Here is a 12286-nt window from a genome sequence, read left to right on the forward strand (position 1 = left end):
AGAAGGAGCATACTGTCCTGCTCAGATGAATCAGAGTGTACAAGTGAGAACAGCCATGCCATGTCAGGAAAAAAATAATGTATAGAAGAGTGGTTGCTCCTTAGACTTACAGTCAGAAGAATGCACTGCATGCCCTAAAATAGTTCATAAATCACTTTACAAATGTTAAAGCCTTGCAACCCTCTGTGAGGTGGGTCAGTTTTATCTCCATTGTACTGATGAGGAAAGAGTAAGGTGGTCCTTAACCACACTGTGCTGCATCTCAAAGTTTTAGCCAAGAACTTGATCCGAAACTGAAGTGAGACTCAGGCTAATTCTCAGTATAACCCCATCGATTCACTCTTTGTCTAGGACCTTTTAAGTTTCCACTGCTATTTCTTTCAGCATGCCCCACTGTATTACAACGGCCAAAGTCCCATCTTTGGGCTGCCTTGGCATACTGAGAGCGCCCTCTGCCTACCAGCTAAGCCAAAGGCGCAGTTCCACTGTCTTAACCCACAATTCCTTCCAAACGGAGTCAAGCGAAAAGGGAAGAATCTTGGGGGTTCCTGCTGTTGTGGAAAATGTGTGTTGGCCTAAAACCAGCTTCTGGTGGGACTTTTCAGACTAATCAATAGAAGTGTGGAGAAGGAAGTGGTACAGGTCAAACACTAACACTGGTGCTGCGGGGATGCAGAAGTATGAGGTTCTCTAATGAGTGGGCTGCAACTGGGAAAACTCCCTGTTGTCTGGATTTTATGAGGTTCTGAAGAAAAGGCTCAAGACAAGCCAGTCAATGCGGTATTCGCAATTTCCCCAGTTTTTTTTTTTTTTATGGATGCTAACCAATGGAGCTTAGCAAGTTTGGTTTCCATGGACACCTTATTATAAGGCTTTTCACCAGTGTCACATGATAAAAATGACAAAACAACAATATATGAGGTGACATGGGCCATTGGGCTGTGGCAGAGGGAACACTGCCTAGGGATGGGCAGAATCACATGATCCAATTCCCCAGTTCCCAGCAAAGTACAGAATGGGTATGGGGGGGAGCATATTTACCTAAGCTCCTACAGCCTGATATCTCTTTGCAGAGGTGAGATACTGGGAAAGGGCAGAGAGTAACACCCCAGTCACCCTTACACATTCCCCAAGCAGAACACAGGCTTTGTGAGGGAAGGCTTCTCAAAGCCCAGTCTCCTTGCAGAAGAGTCATTGGAAAGGGGGAAATCTGGTTGTGAGAGGCCTTCCATCACCGCCACACCACAAAAAAGACGTTCTGCCCAGTTCTACTTGCTATTGCCCAGTTCTACTTGCTGCTGGAGACAGATGGTGACCGGGACGATGTGGGTAGAAATATCTCATTTAATTTCTTTCCACTGAAGTGGAGAACTGGAGACAGCATCTTCTGTTAGAGATGAAAAGTTCCCTGCTACACTATCAAGTCCCTGAGCCATTCAGGCCTTACTAATAACCTTGTATACTTTAAGATATTAACAGGTCCTATTTTCAGGGATGGTTTCTTCCTAGACAAGGTACTCACATCTGGCAGCAATGCTCTGAGCCCTCAGTTACTCTTGCACTCAGTAATAAATAACCTGTCTACTTTTCAACCTTCCAACTTTCCATATCTGTGAGACCTGGGCACATACTATCTTGTTTCTGATTTGTCAGGGCAGACCAGCAGAGACCAATCCAGAGGTGGAGAAGTCAGCATCCCTATCTGTGGCTCAGCTGGCAGGAAAGTTCAAGGAGCAAGCAGCCACCATTTCTGGAAAGGAGGTAAGGAGCAATTCAGGCACAGATAACAAAAATGGAGAAATGGGAGACTCATCCCTGGCCAATGAAGGTGGGGAGACTGGGTGATCCAAGCATTAAAATAATGGCTTGAGTTTTGGATAGCAACTTTTATCTTGAATGATCCCATTGTGCTTCGCAAACTGTAGTAGAACACACAACAATCTCATGCACAGTATACGCTATACATTCTAAATTTACATGTAGACATTCTTGCATACCTATTCCAGCTGCTACTAAAAGAAGTTTGTTAGCCAGTGGCAGGATGTTTGTGCTTTAGGGACACTGAAAAGCCTGCTAAGACATCCATGAGTTCCCCAATGGTAGCTGGCATCAAAGCAAGGTGCACATGTATAGCTCAGCACTGGGCCTTTTTGGCTACTGATTAATTAGAAAGCACCCAACTAGCTTTTCTTACTCAAATGTTTTGATATTTATGAAACAGAAATGAGATTCTAAATAGTGAGGCTGAACAACAAACTAAGCAGCTTAGAAGCCAGTATGCATCTCACTAGCAGCTCTCCATCAATAATAATAATAATAATAACAAATAACGGTGATAGGTTCCTTAGCAATCTTCTGTAAAGCTCTGAATCAGCTGTCCAGGGCTCAGAAATAGTGAACAAAGTTTTGTCCCTCTTTATTTGATCCTAAGCAATACTATCCAGTCACAGCACAGCAGACACACAAACTGCAGTTTAGTCCGTGTGTATACACACTGAGACCCAATTAACTCAGTAACTGTTAGATTAAAAACAAACAAAACTATTATATGCAAGGCATGCATCTCACAAATGTTTCCAGTGAGGACCAGCACATACTGCTATCAGGATTCCCCTCCTCCCCTAAAAGCAAGAAGTTGGCGTTCAGTGGGATTTAAACAAATGAAGATAGCTAGATCAACTGTCTGCAGCCAAACAAAAAACTATCTCAAAGATTATGCAGTTTTAATTTCATGTACGGGGGCTACAGTATGACTGAACTCAGGAGTAATAAATAGGACCCATTAGAGTTCAAGCAATGGTTTATTGATGGGTTAGACAGCATAGATTGGCACAGCAGGAAAACTGGTGCAGGTTGTTGGAATATTACATTAGACAGGACTCATGTTCTGCTAGCAGCTGGATTGACTCAATGTAATTGAGGACACTGGACATTTTACTAGCCCCAATATGCTGTCGTTTATCACCCGAAAGCATCCCAGTCAGAGCAGCCTTGTCTTTCCTTCCTCTTCTACAAGGTATAAGGGCGGATTAAGGTAGAATAACTGAATCCTTGTAATCCAGGCCTGCTTTGCTGAGGCCTAGATGCAGCAATGAGTCAGTGAGAAACTGAGTCTGTTGGGAAGCAGGAAGGAAAAACCTCTCTTGGTAAGGGGGACCGAAAGAGAAGTCTAGGAAACCAGGGTAGGGGTGACCGAAAGAACTTAAGCAGTAACGGTACCCAAGACTGTGATGAGTCTAGGCCCCAAATGGCTTTAATCCTCTGAGGAGGCAGGGAAAGTCAAAGGACTCATGGCCGCTGATCCGCTTTCAGTGACCGAGCGAGTCCCCTACTACCATCACAAACACACATGTCAAAAACAAAAATCATTTCAGCATATCACAATCCTGGTGAGTGACGTAATAATCATGGTTGCCCAACCTCACTATCTTTGTGGTCATCCTGATATCAGCATGGTGAGCTATGTCCTGCAAACTTAGCATACAGGACATTAATGGATGCCCACAAAATATCACTGCCTCACAATGTGGTATCATAATGTTGTGATACGATGACGTTTCCACAGCATAGGATGATACTGCATACCAAGATTGTGATGTGTCAGGATGATATTATGTTGATGGGATGACATGGTCACAGCTTGATTACATTGCTTCACACAATGATACTGCATTGCTATCTGCTGACACAACATCACCAGTTAACAGTATAAACCTCATAAAGCCATGGTGCCCAAGTTTGTCACTCCAGACAAGCTCTCTAAAGTGGCCAACTCTTCAAAGATGGAGTTTGCCACAATCTGATGTTTGTAACTTTCCAGATTTCTGGACATTAAGGGGGTAAAAATTATGACAAAAGTCACCAAATATTGCACCACAGAGCATATTGGTAACTTGCCAGAAGGTCATAGAAATTGGCATAAAATAGAGGAAATTTCAGTTTCTCTCATCTCCAACATAGAAACATACACAATTCAAATCAAGTTGGAGCTTTCCACACTGGTATAAGTTTCAGGTTACTTGCAGGGGCATGACTGTGCAAATGAGATGGATTTTTGGAGAGACTGCGCTGATGTCTGTGCTAAGCCTCTCCTCATACCAGGGGTAAGCTAGATCCTCCCAGGAGCCTGTGTAGGTTCAGACTGAGAGGAGTGTTTGTGCAGTTAATAAAAAAGTGCTGTCCCTTCTCTCTGGACAAACCTGCTTTCTGAGTCACTTGTTAAACATCGCAACTTGGGACCTGTAGTCTCTGTGAGCTGCACCTTCATTTGAAAGATTAGCAAGGCTGTGGGCCATGTTCAGAACTCTGAGCTGCCCTTCAGCCCCTGGTACCACACGTAGGATAGTGAGCTCAGTGAATGAATGAAGCAGGAAGCTGAGGCCCGTTCAAAAGATGAAAACTTAGTGATTAGCAGAGACAGGAAAGAAAACAAACTTTACAAGACCTTCTACTGTGGGGTTTCCAATGGAATACTTGTTAGAGCATCTCCAAGGATGTGGCTGCTCTTGGAGACATCTCCACCCCCACAATGCTTTCTGTTGGGCCTTCTGCAGACACACAACACTGGAGGCTGCCTTCTGGTGCTTGAATGTAACCTCCTTGCTCTTCCTTTGTCACTCAAATGGCTGTCTTTATCTTCAGATACCAGCTAATAAACCAACCCGGAGGAAACCACCATGCTCCCTTCCCCTACACACCCAAAAGTTGGAGCTGGGCCACAGTGGGGAGCCGGTGAGTACCAATGCAATAAGGAAAGAGCTTCCTTTTTGCTGGGTCTTATTCCGTCTGATTCCCTAAAAGGCATGTGAATGTGGGCCTACCAGAGGGATCCTCTGATAGTGAAACATAAACGATAAGCTCTAAAGCAGAGAACACTTCCCCTATCCATCCACAGAAATACCCCACACATACTCTGCTCCTTGCTGCCTCCTTACTGGTGCAGACACACGTACATGTTCCAGTTCTGCTTGTGAGGTTTCTCCTTCTGTGGCACCACATCTCCACAGGATCCACCTGATTTTCCCATACCAGCTCCATCCTCACATCTTAAGCTCTTTAGGGAAGGGACTGTCATATGTTGTTTATACAGCAAAATGGAGTCCAACCTGGTTGTGGCCTTTAGGCACTACTGCAACATAAATATTAAGTAATAATTTGCTCTTGGATTCTTCCCTCCTTCTAGATTCACAGTTGAAAGGGTGAATGAGTGTGTAATTTATCCAGTGCCAAACATTTCTCTTCAGATATGCAAGAGGAATAGTTCATAAAACACTTTACAAACATTAAAGCCTTGCAACCCTCTATGAGGTACGTCAGTTTTATCTCCATTTTACTGATGAGGAAACCGCACCACAGAGAGGCTAAATATCTTGCCCAAAGCCATGCAGTGGCACAGCCAAGACTAAAACCCTGGGGTACTGACCCCTAGTCTTCAGGGACTAACCATTACACAATCCCTAATATGGATATACTAGTCAGAAGAGACAGAATCCCATTTTCTCTCAAAAGAGGGCACTGTTTGGGTGGTGGGAGGAGAAAGGGAGGATCATGTAGAGGGCTTGGCTACCTTCTTTTGATGATCTTCCTCACAGCAGAGTGATATTACTCTGTACAGTGCTCTCCCCTTCCTCAGTCCTGTGTGATCTAATTCCTCTTTATCATAGACTTAATGGCTGGACAGCAGACGAGGTGAGAATAGTGGGAAAGGGAAGAACAGACTCCTTTGTAAAGATCCCGCCATAGGCTTCAGTGACAGATTCTTCACTTTCCTTCCTCTTCTTCCATCTCTCACTTCTCAGGATCAATCTGGACCGGTTCAGGCGTCAGAACTTTTCTTTTCTTCGTCTAGTTTATTTTGGTCTTTTCCTGTTTGTTTACAGAAGCAGTCTCCAAATGCTTGTCCCCTTCCCAGGGTCAAGGTGAAAAGCTCTCCCCTGATTGAAAAACTGCAGGTAGGTGCTGGATGCTTTCAACATGGCTGTTGTAACTCTCAGGGAATTAAATTGATTAGCCTTTTAACATGGCTCCTATATTTGTATCCCTGAGGATACGTCTACACAACAGCTAGGAAGGTACTTCCCAGCATGAGTAGAAAGACGAGTACTAGCTCTGTTTGAGCTAGAAAGCTAAAAATAGCAGTGTGGCCATAGCGGCACAGGCTGCTGCTTGAGCTAGCCACCCAAGTATGCACCCAGGGGGTTGGGTGGGATTGTATTGGGCAACTAGCCCAAGTCACCACCCATGCCAGTGTGACCACACTGCTATTGTTAGTACAGTAGGTCAAGCAGAGCTAGCACGTCTGTCTGCCCGAAGCACCCTCCCAGTTGAAGTGTAGACATACCCTAAAAGCTTCTCACGTTTCTTTTATATTTCCCAAGGAACTCAACAGCTTACCCAGCATTTACTACTCCCCTGTATCTCTCAGTAGCTGGTTTATGCCAGTTAGGACAACTAACAATATGTGAGTCTCTTCACATAACGCCCTGCTAATGCCAGCTGGCACGCCTGGTATTGTGAGCTTCCTCCTAGCACTGCCCAAATAATAGCATCCTGTTCATGGCAGTGTTGTGCTCAAGTCAAGAACACTCAACTATCCGAACTAAATAGCACTGTTCAATGGGATTCCAGAAGTGGGAGCCCCATCACAAAGCATACCCAGTTATTTCAATGGTATTCTCTTGTTAAATTTAGTGATCATTTGAAGGGCCTGAGAGTGCCCACAGTGCCCACAGCTGCAAACTTCAGGTGCTATCTGGCAAACACAGAATGATTTAAAGTTCCTTGTTGTTATTGACTGCTCTGTTCACAGCCTCTCCTGTGCAAAGCTATGAGAGACATATTCACTTGGCTGGGACACTGGAAAATCCCTAATACTGCAGATGACACAGGAATGGTCCTGAGATCCAGCTGTTCGGGAAGGGCAATTGTCCATCCAGAAATTCTCCACATAGAATTGTTTGTTGACAATATCACCAGGAGAAACACAAAACCAGGAGCTATATCTCTTATGTCAGCTGGGAGGCTATCATGTTTGTTAAGGGGAAAGGCTCCCCCACGTGGTCACTGTGTGATCATATTACCATACAAAAAGACAAGGAGTACTTTTCGCACCTTAGAGACTAACAAATTTATTTGAGCATAAGCTTTCGTAAGCTACATCCGATGAAGTGAGCTGTAGCTCACAAAAGCTTATGCTCAAATAAAGGTGTTAGTCTCTAAAGTGCCACAAGTGCTCCTGTTCTTTTTGCGGATACAGACTAACACGACTGCAACTCTGAAACCTGTTATTACCATACAGTATGTTGTTTCAGTCCACTTCACCTCTGACAGGGGGAATTTGGGTGGCAGGTAGAATAACACCAAAAATCATGATATTAAATCTGAGGGGAGGTTTATTATAATGACTTCTTGTTTGTTTTTTTTTGTAGGCCAATCTGGCATTTGCTCCAGCTGCCCTGGTGCCAGGTACATCTCCAAAAAGCCCAGGTCTGAAAGTCATACCATCTCCCTTTAGCACTCCCCCTTCAACTCCCAGTAGCCCCGGCATCCAGTCCCATTCCAGTGAATCGGATGAGACACCAGTCAGTTTTGATCAACCACCAGAGGGCACTCACCTGAAGTTTTATAACAAGGTATAGTGTCTTCCAGGCCTTCTCCAACACAGGAAGCCAAAGCCAGTTTACTGCTTGGAGTGGAAGTGGAACAGTTGTCTTACCCTCCAATTCAGTCTTCACAGGGTGTGTTTGCAGCCAAATGAGGAGATCGCTGCATCTGTTTTGAAATTCCCTCTCACTGTGATCCATGGGACTCCCTCTTTTGCCTGCCTGCAAACAGAGTTCCATAGTCCAGATTCCAGCTGGCTTCAGGTGATGAAGTGGCATGACTCACCTGCTTCAACTCAACATGAGCTGGACTGATCACAGCTTTTCAAACAACATTATGTCAAAATTAATGACCAACGCTTAGTAGTGCAGTGCGTTAGTATATTAATATGGCAGCTTGCAAGTCCAATAAACCTTGAAATTCTGCAGTGTGTTCCATGCCCACCCCTTTAATACAGAGGCATAGCCCATGGAGAGCCAATCATACAACACTTAACCTAGATCTGAGCAGGACAGGCTGTATTGACTACTGGGAACTGTAGTCTCTGTAAACCACAATTCTGGATTAAAGAAGAAGGCAGCTGGTTAACTTCTCCAGTTTATGCAGTTAGGTGCAGTTCTTAGTTTGCAGGCTAGCTGCCAAAACAGCCTTCAACTGGGAGAAGTTGGGAGGCCCAAGACATACCAGAATAGCAGGGGCTTCTGCAGATTAGGACTCAGATGAATTGGCAACAATGGGGAGAGAATCTGGACTGCTTGATTTCACCATTGGTCCTCAGATTACTGAGAAGTAAAACTTCTCTATCCTTTCTCATCACCCCAGTGCCCAAAATAAAATGGCAGAGGTTTCCAAAGTAATTCCTCACTCATAAGTAACTATATATCAAGTCTAGTGTCCTTGTAGTCAAACTTAATGTTTTCAGATTTGATAATGTAAATTGGAGAGAGAGCCACAGTTTAAATGGGGTAATGATCTCTCACTACTTATTCAAAGTGTCAATGAGAAGGAGAACCGGTGTCTTGAGTCACCAGCTAAGCATCAAAGTCATTCACCCTAAGTTTCTGGGCTGACACTGTACACTGGTGTGGTTTATTTAAATTCTTCCATCTCAGCTTTACCTGTTCTTAGGTGCGGACACGGGGATCACTGAAGCGCAGACCCCCTTCCAGGAAATTCCGAAAGTCCCAGTCAGACTCCGGAGATGGTGAAGATTTAAGGGCGACTGGATCATCTCAAGAAAATGGGGTCAAAGAAGAGGATGGTGATGAGGTATTCGTGCCTAAGAGTCAGAAAGAGGAGTCACAGTCACTTGTGTGTGAAACAGGAAGTAAACTGATGCAGAAACAGATAGGATCCAATGAAAAGCCACCCTCAGGGAGAGGGTCCAGCAGGACAGAAAACAAAGAGGAGAGAGAAAAAGAAATAGAAGCAGTGAAACCACGCAAGAGCAGCACAGGAGATAAGGAGAAGCCGTGCCAGAGCCCTCCAGGGGAGGAAGAGAGGAAGTCATCCCAGAGCACGCCAGAGGAGAAGCCATGCCCAAGTACCATGGGAGATAAGGATAAGAAGTTGTGCCAGAACACCCCAGAGAATAAGGAAGGGAGCACCCTGGGGGAAAGGGAGGGTGGCAATGCCTCTGAACAGGAAAAAAGGAACAAAGAAAATAAAGAGGTGAAAAAGGAAGAAAACAGTGAGGGCAAAGACACACAGGAAACATCAGACACCCAGGAAAAGTCCCTGAAGATGGGGATGTCGCAGCCAGCAGCAGACACAGGAACTGCCAGTGAGCATCACAGTGTGCTGCCAATGCAAGAACCGGGCACAGAGTAAGTATGAAGCAGAGATGAGAGATGCCACCATGGTAATTACTCATGAAATACCAGAGGTTCTCACAAGCGTTTTGCCTTAAAAATAAAAAGGCACTTGTGCCAGAGTGTCAGTGTTACCATTTCCCTCTGGTGCTTGTTAAATCCCAGTACAAATCAACTTCAATATCAGAGCATCTAATACAGACAATTAAAAGGCTCAGCTCCCCAGGCTGGCATGACAGTGAAAGGGATGGTAGGTGAAAAAGAGAAAGAAATGCTGACCTTTGACACTTTGCTCAGCTGCCCAGTATTTTGAAAGTACATGTGGCAAAAAGCATTTTTCACCCTGAGACCATTTAGATTAAACTGTCTGATTAAAAGGGACATTTTCAAATCTCTTCTTGGCACTGTCAGCCCTAATTGTGGTGCAAGCATACCAATTTCGTGGTCACCCACTGAACCACACAAACTTGTTCCTTCTAAATCAGAAAACACAGGCCTCTACCACTTGAGGTAAAGGAGAATTTCCACTAGCTATATTAGGGTTTACACTCATCGTACCTGGCCTTTAACCACTGGTGACCAACATAATCCCACACACCTAAACAGGTCTCCCATTCCATCCAAGAGGGCAGTGGTGCCACCTGCACACTAGCTATTACAGAGTTACATTGATGAAAAGTCACCCCAGCAACATGGGACCCTCTGCATTTCCCCCTGTCCTGCTTTCTTACTGAACTATCTGAGTTTGGAGGGCTCAAATCTGTGTCTTAAAGGGCATGTTGTAGGGAGAAAAGATCCAGAATGAATTTGGATAGGAAAGTTTAAAAACTGAAAAAAATTGATTCCCTGTCTTCAATCCAAGTCTGACCCAGCTTAGCTGGTGAGAACAGAGGAAATCAGTCTGGAGTGGTCTGGCTGCAGCTGTCTTTCAAATTTATAGCAGGAAAACCATAACCCAATTATAAAAGATGGCCAAAAAGACACTCAGATTCCAGACTTTCCTAGCGACTCCTATCAATATAAAATTGTAACATATGTTTATTTTTATAACTTTCCTTACTGTCTTCTATCATTCTTTCTCTCTCAAAATGCTGAACCCAATCAGGACACAGGAGACTTTAATGTGAAGAGAAGCCAAAGCGTCCAATTAAGGTGCAGCTACTGGAGGACTCTCCCTTGCAATAGAGCAGCAGAATATTAATAACATCAAAGATGTCCACTGCTCTTACCCATAACATTCTGTAGCAATGGGAAGGAGAGACTGGAATTAAGACTTTTTTTTTTTTTTTTGCTGCAGGGTTCAAAAAGGATGTACTGGCTGACTTTTCTTGGGGTATATTGAGCAACTTCATGGCTATGTCTGGAGACCTGATGCACAGTAGCTTGGGCATGACAAACACCACCATTTCTGGGCCCACTGTTCACCATTACAGCAGAGTTCCAAATTTTGTTTGCTCCCCCATGTTGGACTTTGATGCAGTTTATCAGTTTTGGACATATATAAGTTTTGCCTTTTTAAATAGCTTCCTTTGAAATATTTTCAGTTTTCAAATGTAAGTAAATGAAGTTTTTAAAAGTAGGGAAAAATGATTTTCTCTCTACACATATATATGCTGTATGGCAGACAATGTGAATCCTAAATCTGGAGAAGATCATTTTAAAATGGTTTATACAGCATCTTTGATGAATATCTACTTGGACTAGTGTTGGGCTGGCAAATCTGTATATGAAACACCTAACAGCTAAAGATTATTTTTCTATAGGATTTTTTGTGTGTGGTTTTTTTCGTGCTGGTGAGAAGTAGCAACTGAAGTACCATATCCACAGAACACTTACAGCATGGGAAGTAATAGTGCAAGCTTTCCTCATACTACTCCACCACTGTGTTCAACTGTTACACTTGATCCTTGCAAGTAAGTCAGTTGTCATGACATCTTCAGTCTTTGGACTCTACTGAGACTGCCAACAAGTGGCCAGTTAGAATCACTTTTAATTTTTTTGTGAAATGGACACTTGTTTACTGCAAACTGGACTGAAATAACCTATACATTTCATGTAAGCTAGTGAACAGCCTATGTATGATTGAGTTTCACTTACTATGGCAGTGGTGGGCAACCTGTGGCCTGTTAGGGTAATCTGCTGGCAGGCCGCCAGACCATTTGTTTACATTTGCACAGCCACCCACAACTCCCAATGGCCGTGGTTCGCCTATTGCCTAGGCTAAATTTGAACTGGTGAACTATCATCCCATGAAAAAATTATTTTAAGGAGCCAGGTTCTCTCCTTAGAGTGGGGGTTCTCAAACTGGGGGTCGTGACCCCCTCAGAGGGTCGCAAGGTTATTACAAGGGGGTCACGAGCTGTCAGCCATGCACAGGGTTGGCAGCCCGAGCCCTGCCAGCCCAGCTCCATCCCCAACCCTGCTCCAGAATTTAAAAGAGTGTTAAATATAAAATCCTGTGTTTTTTAATTTATAAGGGGGGGTCCCACTCAGAGGCTTGCTGTATGAAGGAGTTTGCCAATATAAAAAGTTTGAGAACCACTGCCTTAGAGCATTTAGAAGGAGTGTTTGAAAGGACTGGATAACAGCAGAAGTACTCAGATACTATGGTGATGAGGCCATATAAGTGCTTGGAGCTGGCATTTAGGGTTCTGTTAAAACTTTCAAAGGACTAGCTGGCTCAGGGGACTAGTTGTGGTTGGGCTATGGAGCCATTTACCTCCAGATTGCATTAGCTATTGATTAGTCTACATGAAATGGGTTTGGGGGAGTATCACAATCCCATTCCTGACGGACAGGTGTCCCCCTCACTAAAACCACCAGCACATTATCTGACACCCAACACCGCCCCTGACCCGACAGTATCACTGAAG

General features: G+C 44.1%; 1 protein-coding gene and 1 long non-coding RNA gene across 3 annotated transcripts in view; one reads left to right on the top strand and one right to left on the bottom strand.

Annotated features, from left to right (window-relative positions):
- The window catches only part of LOC125644988 (uncharacterized), a 43588-nt gene extending 34778 nt beyond the window's left edge, over window positions 1-8810 (bottom strand). The window contains exons 1-2 of the long non-coding RNA XR_007359160.2: window positions 8721-8810; window positions 7614-7823 (exon numbers count right to left, since the gene is read on the bottom strand). This is a non-coding gene — a long non-coding RNA (uncharacterized LOC125644988). The remainder of the gene's footprint in view (window positions 1-7613; window positions 7824-8720) is intronic.
- Window positions 1-11175, top strand: part of RCSD1 (RCSD domain containing 1) — a 43220-nt gene extending 32045 nt beyond the window's left edge. The window contains exons 2-7 of one of the 2 annotated variants that reach the window (XM_048869823.2): window positions 1654-1761; window positions 4642-4731; window positions 5880-5951; window positions 7428-7631; window positions 8731-9428; window positions 10519-10684. In XM_048869823.2, coding sequence (XP_048725780.1) covers window positions 1654-1761; window positions 4642-4731; window positions 5880-5951; window positions 7428-7631; window positions 8731-9428; window positions 10519-10540 — 1194 coding nt within the window. In that variant the 3' untranslated portion in view covers window positions 10541-10684. Of the gene's footprint in view, window positions 1-1653; window positions 1762-4641; window positions 4732-5879; window positions 5952-7427; window positions 7632-8730; window positions 9429-10518; window positions 10685-10710 lie in introns of those variants that run through there. The other variant, XM_048869814.2, reaches the window with a different exon arrangement.
- The last annotated feature ends 1111 nt before the right edge of the window (window positions 11176-12286 follow it).

This window comes from Caretta caretta, chromosome 1 (assembly GCF_965140235.1).
Source record: "Caretta caretta isolate rCarCar2 chromosome 1, rCarCar1.hap1, whole genome shotgun sequence".
NCBI lineage: Eukaryota > Metazoa > Chordata > Testudines > Cheloniidae > Caretta > Caretta caretta.